General features: G+C 38.1%; 2 protein-coding genes across 12 annotated transcripts in view; both read left to right on the forward strand.

The window, feature by feature from the left end:
• The first annotated feature begins 1011 nt into the window (after positions 1–1011).
• Positions 1012–21120, forward strand: pnpla8 (patatin-like phospholipase domain containing 8). Its single transcript, XM_051691200.1, has 10 exons — positions 1012–1157; positions 2931–3993; positions 5051–5200; positions 5309–5460; positions 5887–5981; positions 8943–9114; positions 12874–12931; positions 13015–13209; positions 19274–19472; positions 19769–21120. Exons 2-10 carry the CDS (start codon positions 3121–3123, stop codon positions 20041–20043), a joined length of 2169 nt encoding a protein of 722 aa, XP_051547160.1. The 5' UTR covers positions 1012–1157; positions 2931–3120; the 3' UTR covers positions 20044–21120.
• A 3969-nt stretch (positions 21121–25089) lies between these two features.
• nrcama (neuronal cell adhesion molecule a) overlaps positions 25090–27951 on the forward strand; it is an 84893-nt gene continuing 82031 nt past the window's right edge. For 8 of the 11 annotated variants that reach the window (XM_051691418.1, XM_051691408.1, XM_051691415.1 and 5 more), the window contains exon 1: positions 25090–25260. The gene's annotated coding sequence lies outside the window, so the exon portion shown is untranslated. The remainder of the gene's footprint in view (positions 25261–27951) is intronic. The other 3 variants (XM_051691417.1, XM_051691419.1, XM_051691416.1) reach the window with 2 other exon arrangements.

The raw sequence follows: 27951 nt of genomic DNA on the forward strand, positions 1-27951 counted from the left end.
AAAGGACAGCTGGCTCTAACAAGGACAGAAAGAGATGTGGAAGACCAGATGTCCAACTAAACAAGAGGATAAGTACAACAGAGTCTCTAGTTTGAGAAATAGACACCTCACATGTCCTCAGCTGACAGCTTCATTGAATTCTACCCGCTCAACACCAGTTTCATGTACAACAGTAAAGAGAAGTCTCAGGGGTGCAGGCCTTATGGGAAGAATTGCAAAGAAAAAGCCACTTTTGAAACAGAACAACAAAAAGAAAAGGTTAGAGTGGGCAAAGAAACACAGACAATGGACAACAGATAATTGGAAAAGAGTGTTATGGATCTTAACCCCACTGAGCTTTTGTGGGATCAGCTAGACTGTAAGATGCGTGAGAAGTGCCCGACAAGACAGCCACATCTATGGCAAGTGCTACAGGAAGCGTGGGGTGAAATGTCACCTGAGTATCTGGACAAACTGAAAACTAGAACACCAAGGATCTGAAAAACTGTCATTGCTGCACATGGATGATTTTTTGATGACTCTTTGAAGTAGTTTAAGAAGTTCTGAATTTTTTTCCAAATTGTAATAGTCATTTTTCACGTTATTAATGTCCTGACTATACATTGTGATCAGTTGAATGCCACTTTGGTGAATAAAAGTACAATTTTCTTTCCATAAGAGCAAAATCTGAACATCATTCCAAACTTTTGGCCACCAATGTACAGTATATATATACTATATACAGCATATACTGTATATAATATTTTTTATTCTTACTGTTATTTTTCTTGTTCTTAAGTGATTTTAAAATGGACTTGTATGTATCTTTTATTTTCTTTATCATTTCCTTGCAAAGCACTTTGAATTACCACTGTGTATGAAATGTTCTATATAAATAAACTTGCCTTGCATATATTTTATTTTTATTTATTTATTCAGGTCATGCTTTTTCATTTACCGCCACTAGTCTTCAGTCCGTTCTTTCCCGTTTGTTTATGTTGTTCCTCTCAGCTGAAGAGAAGAAGAGAGAAGCGACGTTCTGATTGGCTGCTGCTCAGCACCGTCATCTCGTCTGTTTCTAAACGTTTCCTGTCAAATTATCCATTTGGGATTCATACATCTCTCTGTTTTCAACCGTAATCTGAATGAAATGACGGCAAATAAAAAGGAGTCGTCGGGTATGTCATTCTGTATTCATGTATAATGTGTCAACATTCGGATCCAAAGTGCAAAGTCATTTCATTTAAGGCTTGACATCTGATCAAAACAACACTCATTGTCCATTGAGCGACTTAAATATATATATATATATATAATTTTAAGTCGCTCATTGGGCAATCAGTGTTGTTTTGATCAGATGTCAAGCCTTAAATGAAATGACTTTGCGCTTTGGATATATATATTATCAATGAAGTAAAATTTATATGGAATATACTGTAGCGTTTACTGGTGTTGTGAGTGCGGTTTGGCGATAACAATTCGTGGATTATTTTGATCGCGGAATATTATGACAACTCATCTTGTGGCCAGATGACTAGATCAATGGTACATATGTTTTTAATTGATATATATATATATATATATATAACCCTAATCCTAATGTTGTAATAATTAATAATGTTGGTAAATATGTGGCATTTCAGAAGAGCAATGCACCATTAATTTGAATTTAATCTAAAGACATTTATTAATTAATTATACTAAAACATTAGTGTATCCTGCAGTTTCTCTTTAAAGAGCATCTATTAAATCAGTTTAATGTCGTTTAATAAGTTGCAATTTAAAGCTTTTGTTTGTAAACAGCACTGTAGATTTACATTGACAGATCAGCTTCAGCATAGATCGAGTTTTAAAAGTTGACAGTGTCCATTAGCAAAGTCTTGCTCTCAATCACATCCATCAGCCACTTCTCCTTGAACCGCGTTTGTCCTGGCACATGTTTGGATCTGTTTGACTCGATAAGAAAATGCACATCCACCGGCAGGGTGTCTGGTTTGATTTTTGAGATTTCTATGATGAAATACAAGCTGGCTGTGGCTCTGGGGATCGGGGCGTCTGCGGTCGGGATGCTCCAGTGGGCTCGGTACTGGTACTGCCGTTTAAACTCCAGCTCTGTCTCCTGCAGAAACGTCAGACTGTACTGCCAGCCACGGTGCTGCTGCATCTCCCATGTGTCCATGTACTGTCTGATCTGTTGCTCTCCCGCCTCGATTGTAAAATCTTTGCACGAGATCCAGTCTATGTTTTTGATTTCGTGCTCTTTTTCTGCATTATTTGCTGTTTCCGAGCCGTGTTCGCTGTCCGACTCGGCCTCCATTGATCAATTATTGTCTTTCGATGGAATGCGAACTACGTAAAGTCGCTCGCGCAGTCAGCCTGTCATGTTGACGTCGGTTGCCATGGTGATAAGGGACGGTTGTCAGTCTTCCGGGTGTTCGATGCGCCCTGTTAAAAGTCTTTCTAAAAAGTCTCTGGCCCTGTTGTCTCCTGCACAGAGGCGTGTTTTAAAATTATTTTAGGATGTATTTTTTGCAAGTCACAATGTATTTGTCAAGTTTCTCACTACATTTAGGGGAATATATATATATATATATAAAATAATTTAAAATGTAATCGTTATCTCTCTCCCCCTCATGTTTCCTTGTTCTAAGTTCAGTAGCAATTTAGGAATTTGTAGTAAAGTACTTTTGAAACAGAGAGTATCTTAACGTTTATGGATTGGCCCCCATTAATGTCCATTGTAAGTGCCTCACTTTAACCCAGATTTTTGCCCTTATTTTTTTTTTTAAAGAAAAATAAATTATTTTTTGTGGTTATCAGCATTATGCCACAAATGCCATTGATTGAGCTTAACTTGTCATGAACTTGGAATATGTACTAAATCCTTAGAGTTAGGCATTTATTTAAGTCCCTAAATTAATAACAACAAACAACAAAATTTCTCTTTACAGGTTGGCAGTAAAATGAAAAAAGTTCCCACTTCATATGCACAGAACGCTTATCTAACTGATGCAAATGATGCGAGCTTTTACACAACATGATCTGACTGAGCTCTGCACAGCTGACCAACTCTGATGCCAAGTTCATTTAAGTGTGTCTTCTCAAGGAACATCCCAGAATTTCCTCAAGCAACCTCACCGCATGTCGCGGATCAGGAGCACACTAGACACAGTCACCAAGGCTGTGAGTGGAACAGTGAACACCGAGCTCCTCTCCAAGATTACATGCCTCAAACCCGGTGCGGCCCAGGGCAAAACTATCGAGGTTAAAGTTGAATGCCCTAAAGTTGAAGCTGAAGCCGTCACGACCGTAGCAGAACCTGAGCCACCAAAAGTGGAAGAGGTAGAGAAAGATATAGAATGTCTTAAAGAACCCCCTAAATCTAAAAACAACCTATCCACTACCAAACAGAGTGCATCCAGCATGGTTGCAAAGCAGACACTGCAACGTTTTCAGCCCGCTGCCTTCACAGCAAACATGGAGGAAGCCTTAAGTCACTTGGCTGAACATGTCAACACTTACTTTGGAAGCGACACACGAGATGACAAAAGATCACAGCAGGGAAGAGGAGATGCAACTCCCTCCATAACTCACATCCAACCTAGTTCTCATTCCATTGGTAGCAAGGATCATGTCCTTATGGCAGTGTCCTTGACCCATATATCTACACCAGAGACAACCCTTTCTCCACCTGCAATTGAACAGGATGGTGCAAGCTCACAAGCCCCTTCTTCTCCATCTCAAGAGGATGGTGTTTCGGCCATCCCCATATCGCCAAGAAAAGGCATTAGTCAATACTTGTCCTATCCCAGGCCAAGTGTCCAGGCTTTTGTAGGTAACTATATCGCAACCCTGGTTCCAATGTTCAGAGCGGATTCCAAAGGTGGTACTGCAGAGAAGGACAAGCAGGCTGAATCAGAACAGCCAGTGTCGCAGCTCGCAAAGTGTGCAGAAACCAAGGAACAGAAAGAAGCAGAGGAGAAAGCACAGAGACTGCTGTCTCAGAGAGAGAAGGTAGAATAATGGCACAGTTAATAAAATGTTATAACAAACTAAAATATATAGAATTGAGAATGTATTAAAAAAGAAAAGATTAATTAAAGAGTTAATTCAATATACAGTACTGAGTATTGTGCAGATTTCTTTTTCCATCTTATAGTAATGAGAATTTAGGGGCAAAATATGCTTGGTTGTCAAGGAAATAATGTCACAATCCAATAATAATAATGATAATAATAATAATATCTAAATTTTCCTAAAAATAGACTTAATTGTCTTTATGTAAAATAAAGACATGTAAAATTGTGTGTTTCAGAGAATGTGGATATTTAGGTATGGCCTGTAGAATCTTTTTAGGGGTTGAATCTTGACAAAACTGTCAAGAAATGTTACATTTACCCCCAAAATAATAATTAAAAATAAATAAAAGAAAATGAAGCCTTTTGTATGTCTATTAAGATTATTTTGCATTGTGACATGATAATTAAGTGCTTACAAATAATGTTATTATAATATTATTTAAAATAAATAATTTTGTCTGGACATTTTTTATTTTTTATTTTTTTTTTTTTTCACCTTATAGTAATGAGAATTTGGGGAATTGGGGAAGAATTTTTTGCATTGTGAAATAATTAAGCACATAAAAATAATTTAAATTATTATAAAAAAATTAAATGTATCCAGACAGTTTCTTTTAGTAATGAAAATTTGGGGGCAATGCAATGCAATGCAAAATAATAATAATAATAATAATAATAATAATATATATATATATATATATATATATATATATATATATATATATATATATATATATATATTTTTATTTTATTTTTATTTTTTATTTTTTTTACATTTTCCTAAAAAAAGCATTTTTGTCTTTTTGGAAAACATTATTTCTTATTTTTTTCCATTTAATTTTGGGGGTGAAATGTTACCCGGACATTCTTCTTGAGATTCACCCATGGAAACTAAAGCAGGTTAAGAAAGTATCTATCATAACCATTGATTTTATAACCATCATCTTATGATTGAGCTTTAAATTGAATTGTTCTATTTGTGTTGTCTGTAGATTATAGCACGTGTGAGTGTGGATAACCGAACCAGAGCACTGGTCAAGAGCCTTAAAAAAGTAACTGATGTGAAGATCACCATCAGCAGAGTGGAGGAACTGAGCTTCCACCTCCTGGAGTTTCCAGAGACCAGAGGAGTGGCAGTCAATGTATGTGTGTGTTAAACCATCTCTCATTTATAGTATCTACATCAAAGAAGCTTGTATTTTTGTAAAATTCCACCGTACACTGAATTCTCTCTCATTGACTGTCTATAGGAGAAGGTGATCCCATGTCTGCTGCGTTTGAGGCAGGCACGGGACGCCAGTCTGCAGGCTTCTGTGAGGCAGTCTCTGGCTCTGGTGGGCTACAACGACCCAGTGAAAGGCAGAGGGATACGCGTGCTCTCCATCGACGGAGGAGGAACCAGGTGCTTGTGACAGACAGATGACACTTGGGGAAAAATTAACTTAAAGTAAACAGATTGTGAAAGTTTTTAAGATAAAAGTAGGTCAGCCAAAATGATCTGAAAATTAGGTCACCCAATAATAGAACTGACACAATTTTACATTCCCTTTAGATGCTGTCTATCAACTCTAAATTATGGCTAAATTATGTTTAGAATTATTGTCCACAGTCACAAATTTAGGATTATATCCCAAGAATGAAATAAGAATTTGACACAAAACACATCCAAAAATAAGTAAATCAAAATTTTCAATTATTATTATTATTATTATTTTTTTTTTTTAGTAAATTTGTTTCTTTAGCTTCTTCTTAGATGATTTATGAACTTGTTTGAATGTCGTATTGTATTTTAGGACATCCCATAATTTCATATCATGTTGTTTTGCAGGGGATTGGTGGCTTTACAGGCTTTGCACAGATTGGAGAGTTTGACAGGGAAGCCCATCTACCAACTCTTTGACTACATATGTGGAGTTAGTACAGGTATATTCAACCACATGCAAAATATCTCTGCTATAAGCTATCGGAACATTCAGAGGCTATTTAGAGCGAGACAGAGCACTTGTATTAAAATGAATGGGAGAAATTGGAATGCCCTGTATGGCGGATTGTAACATAGAGACAGACTGAAGACAGGAACAAATGAAGATGATGATGATGATGTGAGAACCCAAGTGCAGTATTTATTTGCAAAGTGAATAACCAACATAAACTAGATCAAAGAGACTTGACTTGACTAAGACGGATTACCACAAACAAGAACAACATTAAACAATCAATACACGACAAAGGACAATGGCAAACATCAGGGCTTATATACATGGACAGGGGTAACAAGTTGACAAGACAACCAATGACAAAATGGAACTAATAAACAAGATAACAAGACTATGAATCATGAACCAATGACAGGACAAGACTAATGAACATGATAGCAAGACAATGTTGGGCCACATGTGCTCAGATAGGAGACAAAGGCAGGCCTACACACAGTCATAAAGCCAGATTGAGGCCTGTAGGAACACTCAAAGCCAAACAGCGCCAAAATCAAACAAAGGGAGTCCAAACAGACTACAGATCCCATCAAGCCTTGCTCACTTTACATCTAGGTGTGAAATTCAGAAGGATCGAACTCTCAACTCCTATTGGATGAAACGCACGACAGAACGCATCCCTCAACCATGATGTCATCGAGAGTATAAAACCCCGGAGATTTCTACTAAGCCTTGTTTCCAGCGACAGTATTTGCCACGTCTAGTTGCAGCCCTGCTGCTCCCAGGTGTAGCCTTGCTGCCCAAGGAAGTAACGTACGTACCTGAACTTTGGCCATACAATCTCCCATCTCGCTGGACGAGCCGAGATTCGCCGTGTTCCACCGAGCACGCTGACGGATCCGAAGGAGACCGCTGAGCAATCCGTGTCACACCCTTTTGCCTGCAGAAGTGAAGAAGATTTCTCCTCCCTCTTCAACTGAGTCAACTTCGCTGATTTCTCTGCCAACCCGCAGAGAATCAGCCACTGTACTGCCGACAGAGCGAGGAAACGGCCTCCCGTCATCACCCGAGCTTCGAGGAACTGATTCGGACGAACACACATTCTACCTGTGTCCTCACGCTACTCAAGTAAGATGCTTACATCTTGGCAGAGATAGATTATTATAGTGTGTTACTATTGTGTATCAAGGTTATTGGTTGTACAGTTTACGGACCGCCGAGTCCGCTCATTGCTGCTAATAATACTCAAGGTATTACTGTAATTTACTGTTACCACGAATGTGATTTGCTGTGTTGTCGTCCAACCACATTGGGCTGTTTGTGCATTTCCGTCATTACGGTGAGACTGGCACACTGAGTTTATCCATTAACGAACCAACGAACGCAGTGGACGGATTAGGAGCCGTTCACCGTGTCTCTGAGTGATAAAACTAATGGTTGCCATCTCTCCCACCGGCTTCGGTGCCATCACCCTGTTCTCTCTCTCTCTCGTACTAACCGCACACACACATGACCCCTCACAAACATACCCGCACACACATTTGGCGATCAGATAACTTGGCGATAGAGCCCAGCTTTGTCCCTAAGTTATCGTACCAACGGAGACACGTGTTAAACAGGCAGACGCTATTACCAGTCTCTCCGCCCATATTCGCGGCCACATTCTCTGGCCGGAATCCTCTCGTAACACACTCTCCACGAGAGCCACAGCCGCCATTTTGTGCACTCCTTCCCTCCTTACACACACACACACACACACACACACACACACACACACACAAACACACATCTACCCTCCTCTCATGTATTATAGTTTTATCTGTTACCATATATAATCATGTTACTGTTAGTTTGTAGTTGGAAGTCAGAAGTGTATTGACTGCATTGTATTGATTATTAATTTATATTACCGCATCAATAAACTTTGTTATACTTTAAAGAGAAGTGTTTTGGTATTGTTCTGCTTGCACCTGTGCCAAGGGCTGGCAGGGGATGTCAGTGCTCGGATTCAAGCCTTCATTGTTTACCTTTTGAATGTCAATGTTCTCCAGACGTCAACTTTCCTAAGAGAACAATCCTATATTGAGACTGCTTTACTGTCTGGTTATTAGTCCCTGATTCCAGGGTGGTGCCCCAACAATATTAATTCTTATTAATATTCGATTGATTTTGATAATTGATAGTTATCTTTGATGATTGTTGATTTGAAGGATTAATAAGCTAATGTTGATTCTAATCAATGTTCTATTTATTTTAATAATTCATAATTATCTGTGATAATTATTAATTATTGCTAATAACCAAACCCACTCCTGAACGAAGCCCCAACAACAATGACTATAAACCAATGAGAACAAAACACATGAAACATTAGTGTCACATAACAAACAGGGAAATCACATGACACACAGGAAACAGGAACTAAACTTTCAAAATAAGAGGGCAAAGACACAGACACAACAGAACATGTTACACGGATGTAGAAAAGGAAGTACTGCTTTACAGGGAAAAGAGCCAATCACCTTTTAGATACAGACATCGCCTGGCAGTCAACTTGACGCGTAGGCACATTAGCTGGACCAGCCTGAAAAATAGCTTTGTTTTAGCATGATCTGAGCTGAGGAAGCACAATTTATAATACCATTGTTGTCGGATTTTACTGCTGATTTGAAATATGTTCTTGACGAACCTTTTTGGAGAATTTGGTCTTTCCCAATTCAAGTAGATAGGAGCTGTACTTTCATGCCGCTCATATCCATTGAAAATAGCTGTCTGGGAGCATTCCCAAGATGGCGACAGAGTGGACTGACTTGCCTTGAAAAGGACTTTGGAACAATGGAACGTGATTGAATAAAATTAAAATTATAAGATAAAACATTTCTTGTAGTACTTCTTTGCCATCTTCAGTGCTGATGCCAGAAAAATATAGATTGTTTTTTTCTTGTCTTAGGAGCCATCCTGGCCTTTATGTTGGGTGTATTCCAGATCCCTTTGGATGAGTGTGAGGAACTGTATCGGAAGTTGGGATCTGATGTCTTTAAGCAGAACTTGATTGTGGGCACAGTGAAGATGGGTTGGAGTCACGCATTCTATGATAGCCAGATCTGGGAGGAGATCCTAAAGTAAGACATTCAGTACGTTTACATGCACTTTAAAAGTTTGATTTCAGTCAGACTAAAACAATAATATTTTTTTATTAGATGTCATGTAAATGCTTTAGTCCGACTGTAATTGTACTATTCCGATTTTTGCGAAGTCAAACCAACAGACAAATTCTGCCTTCAAGTGCACCAGGGAAGCTCCTACTTTCAAGTCAGGCATTCGTTACTATGACATGTCATGCATTAATATGGGAAACAAAATATTGAAGAGGTGAAACTTAAACAATTACGCAATGAACGACGGCAGATGCTCTTTTTCTGTTGTACCGGTGAATAAACATTAGTGAATAAACCTGTATCACTTATAAATGACATACAGTATATGATTTATTAATGCATGGTATCTAATATATTATTAACTTGCTTAAAACAAACCACGAAGGGTGAGTCATTAGTTGATTGTCATACACTATATTGCCAAAAGTATTCGCTCATCTGCCTTTAGACACATATGAACTTAAGTGACATCCCATTCTTAATCCATAGGGTTTAATATGACGTCGGCCCACCCTTTGCAGCTATAACAGCTTCAACTCTTCTGGGAAGGCTTTCCATAAGGTTTAGGAGTGTGTTTATGGGAATTTTTGACCATTCTTCCAGAAGCGCATTTGTGAGGTCAGACACTGATGTTGGGCGAGAAGGCCTGGCTCGCAGTCTTCGCTCTAATTCATCCCAAAGGTGCTCTATCGGGTTGAGGTCAGGACTCTGTGCAGGCCAGTCAAGTTATCCACACCAAACTCGCTCATCCATGTCTTTATGGACCTTGCTTTGTGCACTGGTGTGCAGTCATGTTGGAACAGGAAGGGGCCATCCCCAAACTGTTCCCACAAAGTTGGGAGCATGGAATTGTCCAAAATCTCTTGGTATGCTGAAGCATTCAGAGTTCCTTTCACTGGAACTAAGGGGCCAAGCCCAGCTCCTGAAAAACAACCCCACACCATAATCCCCCCTCCACCAAACTTCACAGTTGGCACAATGCAATCAGACAAGTACCGTTCTCCTGGCAACCACCAAACCCAGACTTGTCCATCAGATTGCCAGATGGAGAAGCGTGATTCGTCACTCCAGAGAACGCGTCTCCACTGCTCTAGAGTCCAGTGGCGGCGTGCTTTACACCACTGCATCCGACGCTTTGCATTGCACTTGGTGATGTATGGCTTGGATGCAGCTGCTCGGCCATGGAAACCCATTCCATGAAGCTCTCTATGCACTGTTCTTGAGCTAATCTGAAGGCCACATGAACTTTGGAGGTCTGTAGCGATTAACTCTGCAGAAAGTTGGCGACCACTGCGCACTATGCGCCTCAGCATCTGCTGACCCCGCTCTGTCATTTTACGTGGCCTACCACTTCGTGGCTGAGTTGCTGTCATTCCCAATCGCTTCCACTTTGTTATAATACCACTGACAGTTGACTGTGGAATATTTAGTAGCGAGGAAATTTCACGACTGGACTTGTTGCAAGTGGCATCCTATCACAGTACCACGCTGGAATTCACTGAGATCCTGAGAGCGGCCCATTCTTTCACAAATGTTTGTAGAAGCAGTCTGCATGCCTAGGTGCTTCATTTTATACACCTGTGGCCATGGAAGTGATTGGAACACCTGAATTTAATTATTTGGATGGGTGAGCGAATACTTTTGGCAATATAGTGTATATAACAAATTAATATTATTGAAATAAATTAGAAGTTGAAATAATTTAGCAAAATCATTGCATCCCATCATCTTTCAGGTCGACTTGCCCCTTCAGCTTCCAACACGGAAACTCGTGTATCATCTAGAATTCGAGTTTCCCACTAGTTAATCCGATTTCACGGGATCATTCATGCACTTGGAACTCGTAATTACAATATTTCTGACTCCACTTGAAGGGCACACTAGATAATGCAATTGAAATTTTACTATGTCCAGCATGCAATGATGAAGGTTGAAGGATTATAAAGTGTTCAATTCAAGTCAAATGCAGTTAAATTCCTTTATTTGCATAGTACAACTACAACAAAAAAAATTTCTTGACTCCAAGGCATAGTGAAATAACTATGTAACAAGCACATGAAGAGTTAGAGGCAAAAAAATAAAATAAAAATACATTGAAATAAACAGAAATCAAAAGAGACTGAGGCTTTGTTCAAACTCCTGGACAAATCAGATTTTTTTCTCAAATCCAATTTTCTTAGAATGACTATAACTGCAGGTTATAAGTTTAGCAATGGATGTTTTTCCATTGTTTTTCATGAGGGCAGGATCCAAATATTAAAACATTCATCAGAGACAATGGCTTCCAAAACAGGAGAGGTGGCATATGTAGTGTTTGTTACTGCTAGGATTTACAACTGGCCCTTTTTTTAGCTGGGACATCCCGTATTTTGGACGCCTGTTGTCCTGTATTTTAGCGGGCAGCTAAATGTCCCATATTGAAGGCTTTGTGTTCTGTATTGAAGCATAAAAGGGTCGGACAGCGAGACTCTTGAAAAGGACCTGCGTCCTGTATTGAAATGCTCAAAATGCTCAAGCGTCCCGACTCCCGGATTCACGAGAGACATTCAGTACCTCATCCCGTTGTGGTGGCTCGCACCATATTGTTACCGCGCCTTAGCGTATTTCTTTGGGTGGGTAAAGCCAGTGTCTGTATTACAGTATTTTAAAAGAAGTTTGCACTGCTCTGGCTGCTTTGTAACATATACATGACATATGGGTGCGCTCCATTCAGAAATGATCATCCCTATGCCTTGTTCCCCTCACTTTCCACTGTCTGAAAGGCTGCAAAGTGTAATAAAATGATTGATCTGATCTCACTTTTTTCTTTTTTTGGGGGGGATTTTTCCCCTTTTTCTCCCAATTTGGAATGCCCAATTCCCAATGTACTCTAAGTCCTCGTGATCGCATAGTGATTCGCCTCAGTCCGGGTGGCGGAGGACGAATCCCAGTTGCCTCCACGTCTGAGACAGTCAACCCGCGCATCTTATCACGTGGCCTGTTGAGCGCATTGCCACGGAGACATAGCGTGTGTGGAGGCTTCACGCCATCCACCGCGGCAACCACGCTCAATTCACCATGCGCCCCACCAAGAACAAACCACATTATAGTGACCACGAGGAGGTTACCCCATGTGACTCTACCCTCCCTAACAACTGGGCCAATTTGGTTGCTTACGAGACCTGGCTGGAACTTCGAACTAGCGAACTAGCGAACTCCAGGGGTGGTAGCCAGCGTATTTTACCACTGAGCTACCCAGGCCCGATCTGATCTCACTCTTTAAGTTATTTATTGAAAATTCTGTTTGTAACGATCCTACAGCATGGCCATCATTGTTGTTTTCACTTCAAAGTTCCCCGTGAAGGAATAATTTATGTCATTTGATATGCAGTGTTGCAAAACCTAACAAAACAACCTGTTGCGCACAACAAATGAACAACACATGAAATTCGATATGACCATTCAGACTAAGACGCATTAACAAAAATCGGATTCTAATTGGATTCTAAACCACCTACGATTTGGGTTTGGATCAAGCTTGTAAAAATCTGATTTTATGTGTTTCTGTCCTGGTCAGACTACAAAAACCTAAACGGATTTGAGTCAGAAAGGCCAAAAAATCAGATTTTTTTCTGCCTGTGTGAACATAGCCAAAGTTGAAAAGTGTTTAGTTGTAAAGTGCTGTAGTAAAGGACAAGTGTCCATATGCTGCAAAAAGGCCAACCCTTTGTTTGTCTTAAACAGAGAAAGAATGGGACCTGGTCTTATGATTGAGACTGCCAAAAACCCTAAAAGCCCTAAGGTGTGTTTCAATAAATCTTTGTACAAACTGCAATTCTTATCCTTTCACTTAGACTTGGATAAATCACTCAATGCTTCCTCTAGGTGTCAGCGGTGAGCACTGTGGTAAACAGAGGCCTGCCACTGAAGGCATATGTCTTCAGGAATTATAACTTCTCACCTGGGGTTCGTTCACACTACTTGGGGAGTTGCCAGCACAAAATGTGGCAGGCCATTCGAGCATCCTCTGCTGCCCCAGGCTATTTCCAGGAGTTCGTTCTAGGAAATGACCTCCACCAGGTAAACCACACAGAGTCAAAAATGCATTATCTTAATGCAGGAATTATAGTGGCTTCTGACATTTATCCTTGGTAATTTTATGATGTTATTTTTTTTAAAGCTCTTTTTATAATATGCATAATGTAAGTATTAAAGGTGCCACAGTTTTACACCTAAAGAAATGAATAGTACTTTTGACAAATATGTTTAAAAAGACTTAACAGTGATTTCAGTGATAGTGTTCAGAAAAACAAAAGTAAATGAAACAAACAAGAAATTACTTAGGACACCTTTAAGTTGTCTTTGCTAAATTCAAGATATTTATGCATACTCAAGGTCAGACAATTTGTAGGATTGAAAATCATTACAAAAACCTTTCAGGTCCATGTCAGAAGAAGAGGGAGGAAAAGCAAACTCTGCACATGCATGCACTCTAACTATTTCCTGTGCTGTCTCATCAGGGCTGTACAATAAAACTCATTAGTGTTGCCCTTGAGTACTGTCACTCAAAACACTTCAGCTGAGAGCGGCTGCTTTAAAGTGGCTTTTAGATGCTGTTTGAAGTGATTCCACTGAGAGGGACTGTTTAGACTCCTACTTTTCCGATACACTTGGGTGCTTTGCTGATGTACCCCTGAGTTAATCTGAATTAATTCAGTATATGGTACTGTGCAAAAGTCTTGAGCATTTTAGATATTTCACAAAAACATTGGTTTAATCTTCTGCTTTAATGTGTCAATAGAAAATATCAATTTTAACATCAATTTTAGTCCTGCAAAAAATGGTATTGCCCCACAGAGCCCTGATCTTAACATCAAATGAGTCAGTCTGGGATTACATGAAGACACAGGAGCAATTGGGACTGATTGCCTAAATACACAGAACTGTAGCATGTTCTCCAAAATGCTTGGAACAACCTATCTGCCAACAACCTTGAAAAACTGTGTGCAAGTTAGAATTAGTGCTGTTTTATAGGCATAGGGTGGTTACATCAAATATTGATTTAGTTTTTTTTTTTAATGTTTAATGCACTTTGTATTAAGTTAAATAAAAATTATACATGGCATTATTTTTGAAAACATCCTCACAATACAACATGTTGTTCCAAACCTGTATAACTTTCTTTCTTCTGTAGAACACAAAAGGAGATGTCTGAAAGAATGTTAGCCTCAGTCACCATTCACTTTCATTGCATCTTTTTTCCATACAATGTAAGATGAATGGTGACTGAGGCTAACATTCTGCCTAGCAACATGAGGGTGAGTAAACGAATAAACAGTTTTCTTTTTTGCGTGAACTATACCTTTAAGTCTGGTTATCTTTGCATGGCTGTTTTAAACTATGCACATTTGGATTATTTATTGGTATAAAAATGTGTCTGCACAGTCCAGGCATAGCTGTCAGGTCTCTTTGCCTATCTTCAGCCAGCTCAAACTAGCACAGTCCCACTGCAGCCACACTGAACGCACCCTCACAGCTTGAGATTTCAGCCTGAAGTCTCTCCGCCAAGACGACAGACATTAATGTTGAATCGTAGCCCTCAGCGGTGTCTTTTGAGCCATCGGAAAGGCGTCATTCTGTCCGTCTACCAACTGACACCCACCGAGTTCACATCCAGCCTTGCACAATGTTTCTGTTGTCCCGAAAGGCTAGTAAAGCTGTTGGCCATCAAGTTAAATGAATGCCCAGATTCATCAGGATTCTGAGAGCAATGAGATATGTGGTCAGTAGGAAGATGTCTCTATTATTATACAGTGATATAAAGCTGTATGTGAGTGAGTGAAGCAATTCATGTTCTTTTCGATTTTGACGAGCAATGCAAGTTAGTGAATCCTGGAAAAATTAAATCATGTTTTAAGGAGTGAAAAATGAAATGAAGCTTTTGTGCGTCCATCACATTTTTTCAAATGTTTCAAAAGTTCTTGTTCAAAAGGGAAAATGTTCTTTGGATTTAAAGGGATAGTTCACACAAAAAAATGCAAATTATTTCATCATTTACTCACCATCATGTTTTTCCAAACCTGTATGACTTTCTTCCTTCCATGAAACACAAATGGAGATGTTAGGCAGAATGACAGCCTGAGTCACCATTCACTTCCATTGTATGTTAAAAAGTGAATGAAAGTGAATGGTGACTGAGGCTAACACACTCTCTAACTATCTTTTTTGTGTTTCATGGAATAAAGAAAGTCATATGTGTTTGGAACAACTTGAGGGTGAGTTAATGATGACAGATTGTTCATTTGTGGTTGAACTATCCCTTTAAAATGAGATCAGAAAGCTAAGAATTGTATAGTGACATTGTCCTTAAGGAACAAACAGCTGTTTTCTATACAGTGAAAGTTCACAGTGACCACAGTCAGTATGACTTGTGCGCTATATTTCAAGTGTTGTCAAGCTATGCAATTATTTTTTGCAAGGAACAGGCCGAAATTTAAGTAATTATTCAAACATCATGACATCAGACCTGTGCCATAGGTGCCATATTTGATTATCAGTGAATAATGGCTTAAATTTCAGTCTGTTCCTCACACAAAATTATCGCATGGCTTCAGAAGACGAAGTCAAATGGACTGCTAGTTGTATGGACTTTTTATGTGCTTTCCTTTATTTTTTTTTCTTCCTTTTTTGTAACTTAAAAGACATGGTCATCATGAACTCATTGTATGGAACAAAACTATGTGAAGATTCTTAAAAACATGAGGGTGGGTTAATGATGGGGTCCACTAGTCTTTTAAAGGAGACCTATTATGCCCCTTTTTACAAGATGTAATATAAGTCTCAGGTGTCGTGAAGTCTGTGAAGTTTCAGCTCAAAATGCCCCACGGATCATTTATTATACATGTTGTAAATGCCTCTTTTTGGGTGGAATCAAAAACGTGCTGTTTTCGTTTGTGTCTCTTTAAATGCAAATGAGCTGCTGCTCCCCGTCCCCTTTCCGGAAGAGGGCTGTGCCTTTACATCTGGTGCTTCAGATACTATAGCAACAACAAATCAGAACCAATATGACTGATACCGTAAATACCGGAGTTCAGCCCTGTATGTATGAGCAACCGTAAACGATGCAAAACATAGGCATTTTGAGTTTGTGATAGTGCTTCTTATGTAGAAAATCACTTCCTGCCCTCCATCTGCATTTCACACCACAGCAATGCAGTGACGTGACGTCATGTGCAAACAAGCTATAACGACATATCTCTGGTCTCCGTGAATACAATCAGAGACAATGGTAACTTTAGCTTCATTAGCCGTGGAATCAGCTAACAAACACATTCGGAAAGGTGATTTGCAAACATTCACAAAATATAAAGTGCGATACTTACATCTTCAGGATATAAAGCTGGAACAAGGACATTTGGTACTGATCCATGCTTGAGAGTCACATTTTTTGAAAATCCTGTTTTATATTGACCCTCATTCACAAAGCAGTCCGGTGTAAAATGATTTGCACAAACATACACAAATTTTGTTATGTTTTGGGGCACATTTTCTTCAAAAACAAAACTTGTCCACTGCGTCTTCAGTGGCTCTGATGCCGGGAGTACATGAAGACTCTTATGTTCACTTTTACAGCCAACAACAGAACACTTATGATGCTTACGAAGCTGAGACATCATTCTTCTCACTGTAGCTGCTCCAGCGCGGAAAAAAATGGCGGACTGTGTGTCACTCAGGGGAGGATCTATGATAATAGGGTGGAGTCCGTCACCAGTCGTGGGTGTGGCCTGCTCTAAAGTGACATCACTTTAGAGCGGATACCAAAACCAGTCATTTTGAGACACTGTTTTTGATTAATAGAAATATAAGAGAGAGGAGTGGGTGGACTTTTAACATTGTAGGGTGGTTGTGTACACACACTGCCAACTCACATTTATGTTCAAACACCATGTAAAAGTGAATTTTGCATAATAGGTCCCCTTTAATTCTCAGTCAGCTATTGATTGATTGTTTTGATGAGGTATCCTCTGGTCTCTGTTAGCTTTGTTCCAGTATGCAGCGCTAGGAGCAGTGATACACTGTCATTGAAATGTAGGTCACGAGAGAAATAAGGGATGCTGTCTAGTGGACGACTTTATTATGTTTTTTCTGATGTGCTCCTTACGAGATGCGAGGAAACAGAGAGGAATGATGCCAAGTCAACAGATTTCATATGCCTCGGGTGAATTGAACACATCTACCCACGTCTCCTCCATTGAAGAGATCAAGTGTCTGTTATTTTTTACAGTGATGATTTTCCATAATCTTATCAACTGGAAATGCAAATAGACCAGTTAATTTTTATTTTAAACTCTAGTATTTCAGAGAATAACCCAGATTTTAAAAAAGACGCTTTTGGACAAGAATAGATGCAATAGATTCAGGACCTCAGACGTTACTCACTATTTGTTTGGTTTAACAAATGTTAGTTATCATTGAAGCACATTAATTTTAGCCATTATTTTATTACCTAAATAAAGTGGTTTTTATTGCCTGTATTTAGTGGTAAAACCTAGATAATTTCAGATAACATAATGCAAAATCTTTATTTGGAAATCTTATGTACAGTGCCAAATATGAGATATATTTAAATTAAGCACAAAACATTACATATTTTGTGTTTTTGTTTTTTTTTAAGAAGAAACGTTGCTTGCAGCATTTTAATTGACTGACTTCCATCCTACTTAAATCATTGGCCATGCTCATACTACCAATAGCAGTCCTTTTATCAAATAGACAAGATATACACTCAAAATGTTGTACAAATTCATGGCTTTAGGGAAGCTGAGTAGTTTTGACCTACATTTTGTACATTTAGAGAAGTGAAAACAAAAAACAGTCAAATATCAGGATTTTATAATTGTATTAATTGTCTTATAAGGCATATTTTCAAATATCACTATTTGATTTGAAATGATCAAGCACAAAACCCAGCTAATCAGTTTCATGTTATATGGCAGTGAGGAACAGAAAGGACTTGGAGAAATTTGAGTGCAGTTAGTTACATTGTTATTTTCTATTTAAGATCTACAGTGTAGTTTTGGCTTGTGTGTTTTCTTTTGGACCCATTTCAGAGTTATTGTTTCATTTCCTACAGACTTTGGTAAGGGTATTTTTAGAGTCCCACAGTCCCTCAGACTGTTCTGACATAGAGTTCTATATCTTTTTTTACATCTGTTTTTCCCATACTGGATAATCAAAAATCCTCAGAATCCAATAGATATGGGATACCATTGAAACATGGCAACATAAAAATGTTTTAAACTTGAATGTAAAATGTTAGTGACATTTCTAAAAAAGGCATGGAAGACTGACACATCATAACTGCATGGGGCTGGTGTTTCTGGTCTACTGTAATGAGCAACACTGTTATACTGCTTGATCTTGTACCCTCCCATCCACCCTTTATTGTCCTGCCTCCTTCCTACTTCCTTTCAAATAATGAGTCAGAGTCAGGTAAATAGAGAAACCCTTAAAGGTGCTGTAAGCAATTTTTTTCATGGAAAAGTATGCAAAATTTTTTCCAACTCCCTTAAAGATATTAATGAAATAAGTGTCCAGAGATATCGCACCAGTCTCTGTGACAGCTGTAGACTTTGTAAACAGCAAACAAAAATCTGTCCGTGGACTGCAGACATGGCCCTTTTGACGCTTTTCCCATGTCAATCAATTTGCTCGTTCTCATAGTGTTGTATTTGAAGTGGATCATTGAGGCTATGATTCCTAATGTTTGTCAGTTGAGGGCGCTATTGTGCCACTGTTGAATTTGACAGCCACAGGAACAAACAATGCTGCTCTTTTGCTCGGTTTTGGTCTCACAATTTTCTTTGGAGGGCGGGGTTTTGGAGTGAGGGGGCATGGCTGATTCAACGACTCAGTCACCTGAAAGCTTCAGAACGATAAAATTGCTTACAGCACCTTTAAAGTTTTTAATAGATAGGCCTACAGCATTCAGTAGTCATCCAGTAAAAATAATCTAAAATAATCTAATTTTCTTAAATCATCTAAGGATCACCTACAGATCAGTCTCTAGTAACAACTTGTTATTGTGTGGACAATTACACTTGTGATTTTATTCAAATGTGGTTGCTTTTGTGGTTTTGTCCAGGACGGTGGACTCCTGATCAACAACCCCACAGCTCTGGCCATCCACGAGAGCAAGTGTTTGTGGCCCAACACACCTGTGCAGTGTGTTGTGTCTCTGGGCACAGGCCGATACGAGACAGTCACCAAGACCGGCTCCAGCACTTACACCAGCCTGAAGACTAAACTCACCAACATCATCAGCAGTGCCACAGACACTGAAGGTTAGTTTACTCAACAGTAGATGCATGCGTTTCGACTGGACCAGTCTATAAAATACAGCGTGATTTGTGCTAAGAAAATTTCAGTCTTTCCACATTCAAGGGTTAGGGTTAGGGTTAGGGTTAGGGTACCTGAATTCCTATTACATACATAGATACTGTTGCCCAGGGTTGTTATCAAAATGACTGGCGAGTGAACTTTAAAAGGACTTTGATTTCAAATCAGCACAAATGACCCTCTTACTGCTATGATCGCTTTCTATAAACACCTAATGATCTGTCTTCCTCTTGTACTTTAGAGGTCCACACGATGTTGGATGCCCTCCTCCCCCCCAATACCTACTTTCGCTTCAACCCTTACATGAGTGAGGATGTCCCATTGGATGAGAAGAGACAGGAGAGGCTGGACATCATGCAGGCGGAAGGCCGCCGCTACCTTGAGCGCAATGAGAACAAGCTGAAGAAAGCGGCCAGTGTTCTTACTCAAGAGAAGAGCGTCGTTCAGAAGCTGGCTGAGTGGGCACAACTGAAAGCTGACATGTATGATGGCCTACCCTTTTGCTCCAAACTCTGAAACATGTCTAAAAGCAATGAAACTCACCATCTAAACCAACCTGGCACAACCAATGACCTTCACCTAAGTCTATTTAACATTTAACAACTTTTGTGGATTTATTGTTATGTTGCCATAATGATCGTTTAATCTGAATCAAGCCTGTTGCCTCATATTGAAGAGCACATTAGATTACTGAAAAGATTCTTGATCAGGTCAGATTTCTAAGTGTTTATTGTTGTTGTAAGGAAAGTAGTTGTTAACTTTGACTCTGTTGATGCTGGACAAGTAAGCTAGAGGCAACACTAACAGTACTTTTGTCTACTAGCTAGCACTTCCTGCTTGTTGTTGTTTTTTGCAATGTAATTACAGTACATTGTCATTGTGAACGATTAGCATTAAATTAAATGCTGAAATAATGCACTTGCTGTTGTGTAGCATGTTTCCCTGCCAAACCATGTAGATGCTTACTTATTTCTGCACAATAATTCTGGTAAGAATTTACTGAACTTACAGTAGTTAGCATGGGGTGAGCTGCTATATACAAATTGAAGTTTGTGTAAATAAGTAGTTAAAGCTAAAAATTTCAACTAAACTTTTTTTTTAATTATTATTATTCTATGCGGGATGTTCTATGCATAATTGTCAACCCTCTAATTGTGTCTTAGACCACAAAGGGAAACAAACAGCACTGTTTTAAGGACTTTTGCACAGTGTGCTTTGAAATCACTCATTGCAGTTGTTTTATTGCTGAACGCAACACTTGCATTGGTTACTCTATCTGTTGTGTGGAAATAATAATGAAATTATTATCATGTACATGGTTTATGTTTGAATGCTTCCGCTGCTTTTCAGTAGTGTTAATTTTCATTTCAACTGATGTGTGCACTTGGTATGAAAATACTCACAATATACATACTACATAATTTATAGATTCTGTCTTGATCAGGTGTAAAATAACGATAATCCTTGAATGCATTGAGGAAATTAATGACAGTGTTGTAGATTACATTTTAACAAATGTAACAAATATCTCCTACTAACATCTTTAAACAAGACTCCCTGAAAATTTCTCAAAGAGAAATAAAAGATATTAAAACCTCAGTGTGTCCTTGTTTAATGTCATTGCTAATAAAAAGGATGCTATTATGTTAGTAATTGTACTGCAGTATTTAAACCTAAGTATTTAGACATATGTTGAATTGTTCTTTTTCTTTCCCTTCTAATATTGATTAAGATCCTGATAATTGGAAAACCCATTTTTAAATACCACTGTTTGTCAGTTTATCTTGACTGAAAGATAACCAGAACACTTTACTTTAAAATGTAACTTGTATGTGGCTGTAATTAATTGATTAATTAATTTAATCAATTAACTGCTTTTTCCAATTGCACCATTGATTTCCATTGGTCTGACGTTCCACATTGTTGCCATGTTAGCAGAAATTTTTACACAGCCCATCAACACATTTCAACAACATGTAGATGTCTTCATATATTATGACTGTAATCTAATGAGAAATACGGCATAAAGGGGTCACATCATTTGTAGGTTGGCAAGGCCTTGGAATATTAAATTCTTACTCGAACCCAACAGCCAACCTCTATACAAAAGGGGTCATAACAGTGAGTCGGTTATTTTTTCAGTCAAACCTCAGTTTCGAGTATGTAACCAACCTGAAGTAAAGAATGTGTCTTATTCATGGAAACATTCAGAGATGTGTTGAATCCCACAGATGAGTGTGAGAGGAGTCTAGATTTGATGGAAATATGCACTCTGAAATGAATCTGAATTTCTGTGCTACTGGGAGAGGGAACCTTCATCTACCAGTGAGACATTGGACTTTTTCCTCTGACAAACCTAAAGTGGATGCAAAGAGCCATGTGTGGCTTTTTCTCTTGTCAAACTTGTTTCCCTTTAATTGAACACTTATCTAATCAGAATCTAATCTGCACTGTACCCAATAAAATTTTGTAACTTATCCACACAGTCTACCAAAGTGCAGTCACAGCAGTTTTCATCATTGTCCAAAATGACAGATATGTGTTGTAAGGAATATGTGTGTTCAGCTGAGAAGGTTTACTGGTCCTAAGATTGATTGAAGAGCTGTACACTCGAAGCACAGCCAATAGGATCGTCTCTGGCTCAGTCCTTACATCAGATTCCCCTGAGGCTGCCAATGGGAAACCATATCAGAACCTATAAGTATTTTGCAGTTAGAACCAATTTTGTAACTTAAAGGAATATTCCGGGTTCAACACATCTTAAGCTCAATTGACAGCATTTGTGGCATAATGTTGATTACCACAAAAATTTATTTTGGCCCACCCCTCCTTTTCTTTAAAAAAAAAATAAATACAAATTCTGGGTTCCAGTGAAGCACTTACAATGGAAGTGAATGGGGCCCAATCCATAAACATTAAAATACTCATTGTTTCAAAAGTTTAGCCACAAGACGTAAACAATCTGTGTTAACATGATTTTAGTGTGATAAAATCACATACTAACCTTTTATGTGTAAAGTTATAGGCAATTTTACAACTTCACTGTCATGACAATAGCCCCGTTCACACATGCAACCAGGTAAATTACAAGAAATCCACTGGGTTACCTTTACAGGTAAATGTACCACATGTGCTGTTCACACATACCATCAGTATGGAAATGTATAGGTAATGATACTTCTCATTAAGGGAAATTGCCAGAGCAAAATTTACCAGTATTTTCAAAAAGGTGGTTTTCACATATGACCTCTAACCTGAAATTTGCAGGTAATTTTCTGGAAAAGACTGTATGTGTGAAAGGGGCTAAAGTAATATCAAAAAACCCTAAAACCCTGAAGCGACTGTACCAATGATGATTTAAACAACTTTACAGCTCAAATAATACATGAGTTTTAAAAGAATAATTTTTTTTTATCCCCTTTTTCTCCCCAATTTGGAATGCCCAATTCCCACTATTTAGCAGGTCCTTGTGGTGGTGCGGTTACTCACCTCAATCCGGGTGGCGGAGGACAAGTCTCAGTTGCCTCCGCTTCTGAGACAGTCAATCCGCATGTGGAGGCTCATGCTACTCTCCGTGATCCACGCACAACTTTCCATGCGCCCCACTGAGAGTGAGAACCACTAATCATGGCCACGAGGAGGTTACCCCATGTGACTCTACCCTCCCTAGCAACCAGGCCAATTTGGTTGCTTAAGAGACCTGGCTGGAGTCACTCAGCATGCCCTGGATTTGAACTTGTGACTTCAGGGGTGGTAGTCAGCGCCAATACTCGCTGAGCTACCCAGGCCCCTAAAAGAAGAATTAATGTAAAGACTTTATAAAATGATAAGCTTCACATTTCTGCCTTTAAACCCTCCAAAAAATGGCCACATTCACTTCCATTTTGTAAATAACCTCGGTTTTTGCATTATTTATTTATTTATTTATCTATTTTTAAAGAAAAGGAGGGGCGAGTCAAAATTAATTCTTGTGGTAATCCAATGCAGTGCTTTTTCCAATGCAATTCTCAAACCCAATATATCTATATAGTATTCTTTTCTGTAGCACTGCAGTGCCTTGTGTGTTTACAGTGTATATTTGTTTATATAATGTTGTCCATTTTGTGTATCTGAAGTGTTGCCAAACTTCTGTTGTCATTTTGATTTGCCAGCCTAGTCAACAGTGTCCTTGAGTTGCATTTTTTAGTGCTGCCACATTGACATTTCAGCACAAGTCTAATAGCACAGGGAGAAAGTCTTCAATTAATTTCATTCCACTGCTATGGGTCAAATAGAAAAAAGTGGCACTAAAAGAACACAGTATAAACAAATAGCAACTGGTTGGGAAATCACATGGCACAGGTCTGGTACATGATATGGATTATGTCTGGATGATCCCATTAAGTCCCTCATATAAAAGACACCATGAGACATAATGATATATATCTCAAGACTGTTTTCAAAGGCAATTTAGGAAGTGGGACATGTAAACAAAGCCAGTGATCTGTATTAGCTCAAACTAGAGATAAAAGAGTTATCTAATAGAGAGTAAGCTAGCATTAGTTCAAGCTTCAGAACCTCTTGTTTGAAGAGACTCTTAAATGGGAGTCTTGTAAAAGTTCTAAAAGGGGATTTTTTTTAAGTTAGAACCGTATGCTGTTCTGTTTTATAATACTGTTTGATTTTTTTTTTAGATATATTATTCAAATTTTTTAGAGTAATTTGTTGCATGGGCATCAACTTTTTACTTCCAAGGAAAAACAAAGCACAAAGCAACTTTACCCATCTGCACAAAAATAGGGATTAATATGGCTTTGACAAAGTAGTTTAGATGCTTGTATTCATGGAAAATTATAGATAAGCTTGTAATGAATGGGTTTGTAGTACTGAATGTGCCATGCTCTGTAACTTATTTTAATGACGCATAGCACATACGTACATAATGACATTTTTAATGACATTAAACACAGAGTTGTAACGCTACTTTGAAGAAAATATGTGAGTTTTGATTCCTTCAACACACTCAAAAATATTTTAGCCTATTTTTAAGATTTACATATTTCGATTTCATATCAAAATTCCATCAAATTAAATTGTGTAATTTTTTAGAAAAATATAAATGAATAAAACTCAAATATTTAATATTTTTATTTTAATTGAATAAAGATTGTTAAGTTCAATTTTCTTGAATTTTGTTTTGCAATTGAAATGCGTTTTGCAATTTTGGTCACTCTCATTTCCATATTTAATTTATTATTATTATTATTATTATTTTTATTTTTATTTTTTATTTTATTTTTTCATAGTTTTGATGACCTAACTATTATTCTATAATGGGGAACATTGTAATAGCAAATGAGTAGGAGTGTCCAAAAGTTTGAGTAGTAGCCTTGTGTAGCCTAAATAATTATAAATGATCAATATTTTTTCATTGGGGAAGTCCTGAAGCTCAGGGTTACTGACTTACTTCCAGGAGCTTTATAATGGTCTTTGTAAAAATAACATATGCTTAGAATTGTCCAGTTGTGCTTTGTGTGTCTTATGCCTGAAGCTGCTGTCGCTGCGGCTGCGCCAACACGGAGAGTGCGCGGGACGGCGCTGCGCGTGTCGTCTGACAGCAGCGACAGCGAGAGCGCTCGAGGAGAAAGAAGAGCGCGCGAGTACAGGCTGCGGTACGCGCGACTACACAACATACCACCAGAACCTGATCGATCACATGCACCCGGACAGGTTGAAGATTCAGCACTGGAATAGGTGAGCTTTACATTTATGGATATTGAACGCACGGGGGACAGCTTTATTACCTATTTTTTGTTGTGCAATATTGTTTTTATAAATGCGCATGGGTGCAGTATTTGTGTCGACGAGAATGAGCAGCATCTAGGCGCGCTTTTCCCATGGCAACCGATGATGATGCGGATTTTCGAGGAGATATGGCAGGCATCACAAAAGATACGTATATTTCAGATAGAAGGAAACAGTCATGTCTGTTTAATCGAAGTACAATTCCGAATTCCGTTTTTATTTGGGTCGCGTCACACTGACTGTGTTTAAAGGGTCCATCATGAACGACTATGTTTGATAGGCGGGTCGACAGACAGCAGGTGTTTCCACCATTCTCATACTTGATACTTAATCTTTAATACTGGTTTATTATGGTGTCATTATTTGAGATCAACTATTTAATAGAGGCATATGATACACGAGATAACAGGAGCAAGGCTTTCTTTCTTTCTTTTCTTCTTTCTCAGTTTCTTCTTCCTTTTCTTCTTTCTTTCTTTCTTCTTTCTTTCTTCCTCATTTTCTTCTTCCTTTTCTTCTTTCTTTCTTTCTTTCTTTCTTTCTTTCCTTCCTCATTTTCTTCTTCCTTTTCTTCTTTCTTTCTTTCTTTCTTTCTTTCTTTCTTCCTTCCTCATTTTCTTCTTCCTTTTCTTCTTTCTTTCTTTCTTTCTTTCTTTCTTTCCTTCCTCATTTTCTTTCTTTTCTTCTTTCTTCCTCATTTTCTTCTTTCTTTTCTTCTTTTTTCTTTCTTCCTCATTTTCTTCTTCCTTTCTTTCTTTCTTTCCTTCCTCCTTTTCTTTCTTCCTCATTTTCTTCTTCCTTTTCTTCCTTCTTTCTTTCTTTCATTCTTTCCTTCCTCATTTTCTTCTTTCTTTTCTTCTTCCTTTCTTTCTTTCTTTCTTTCCTCCTTTTCTTCCTTCTTTCTTTCTTTCTTTCTTTCTTTCTTCCTCATTTTCTTCTTTCTTTTCTTCTTCCTTTCTTTCTTTCTTTCTTTCCTTCCTCCTTTTCTTTCTTCCTCATTTTCTTCTTTCTTTTCTTCTTCCTTTTCTTCTTTCTTTCTTTCCTCCTTTTCTTCCTTCTTTCTTTCTTTCTTTCTTTCATTCTTTCCTTCCTCATTTTCTTCTTCTTTTCTTCTTCTTCCTCATTTTCTTCTTCCTTTTCTTCCTTCTTTCTTTCTTTCTTTCTTTCTTTCATTCTTTCCTCATTTTCTTCTTTCTTTTCTTCTTTCTTTCTTTCCTCCTTTTCTTCCTTCTTTCTTTCTTTCTTTCTTTCTTTCTTTCTTTCTTTCTTTCTTCCTTCCTCATTTTCTTCTTCCTTTTCTTCTTTCTTTCTTTCTTTCTTTCTTTCCTCATTTTCTTTCTTTTCTTCTTTCTTCCTCATTTTCTTCTTTCTTTTCTTCTTTTTTCTTTCTTCCTCATTTTCTTCTTCCTTTCTTTCTTTCTTTCTTTCTTTCCTTCCTCCTTTTCTTTCTTCCTCATTTTCTTCTTTCTTTTCTTCTTTCTTTCTTTCCTCCTTTTCTTCCTTCTTTCTTTCTTTCTTTCTTTCATTCTTTCCTTCCTCATTTTCTTCTTCTTTTCTTCTTCTTCCTCATTTTCTTCTTCCTTTTCTTCTTTCTTTCTTTCTTTCTTTCCTCCTTTTCTACTTTCCATCCTTCCTTCCTTCTTTCTTTCTTTCATTCTTTCCTTCCTCATTTTCTTCTTTCTTTCTTTCTTTCTTTCTTTCTTTCTTTCTTTCTTTCTTTCTTTCTTTCTTTCTTTCTTCTTTCTTTCTTTCTCATTTTCTTCTTTCTTTCTTTTCTTCTTTCTCATTTTCTTCTTTCTTTCTTTCATTCCTCATTTTCTTCTTTCTTTCCTTCCTCATTTTCTTATTTCTTTCTTCTTTCTTTCTCATTTTCTTCTTTCTTTCTTTCCTCCTTTTCTTCTTTCTTTCTTTCTTTCTTTCTTATATATTGTATATTGCATGGAGAATACTGTATTTGATAGCTGCCGCTGAAGGAAACCAGAAATGTTTTGTGTAATGTATCAGTATCATATCAGTAGTGGATTCGGGATTTAGCTTTTGTAAAAAGATATCAGATTATGATATCGTCACTTGTGCAATAAAAAGGCATAGCTATTTTATAGTGAATGGTGAATGAGTAAAATTCAAAATGAATTAATGATTTGAATAACTGTGAAATTCACAGACTGGCAAAAATAATTGGAAACCCACTCATGAATAATTCAAAAGGCAACACTGGAAGTCCGTCCTTTACTGTCAAGTGGTGAAATCACTGGCTAACTGTATTGGTCAGTCTTTGTAGTGGGCCTGAAGTGTAATTTAATACTTATGGCATTATGCCAATTGCTAAAGGTGCCAGGAAGTGGTGTGTTTTCGAAGATCAAGTACAAACATGCTGTTTTATGGCACATATGGGAATCAGTTAGCTCTTAATTTTGGGTCGCTAATATTATTATGAGCTCATTTTAAATAACTCTTAAGGACATCGTCGTTCATTCATTTTGCTGTTGCTGCAGGTCAACAGTTTTAAAACCTCTAGGCCACACTGTAATAAGCACTGCACTCTTTCACCCCCCACAGTTTTATCTTGTGTGCTTAAGTGCTCACTGTAGACTTATTTCATGGTGTTATGCATCCACACAAACATATACAAACAGACTGTAG

This window comes from Myxocyprinus asiaticus, chromosome 47 (genome assembly GCF_019703515.2).
Source record: "Myxocyprinus asiaticus isolate MX2 ecotype Aquarium Trade chromosome 47, UBuf_Myxa_2, whole genome shotgun sequence".
NCBI lineage: Eukaryota > Metazoa > Chordata > Actinopteri > Cypriniformes > Catostomidae > Myxocyprinus > Myxocyprinus asiaticus.

Bases quoted from the DNA above. Each gene is read 5' to 3' on its own strand.
- pnpla8 (XM_051691200.1), top strand. From the start codon at position 3,121: ATGTCGCGGATCAGGAGCACACTAGACACAGTCACCAAGGCTGTGAGT. The intron at 5,982-8,942 runs GTATATTCAACC...TTCTTGTCTTAG, and splicing joins CATATGTGGAGTTAGTACAG to GAGCCATCCTGGCCTTTATG. The intron at 19,473-19,768 runs GTTAGTTTACTC...CTTGTACTTTAG, and splicing joins CAGTGCCACAGACACTGAAG to AGGTCCACACGATGTTGGAT.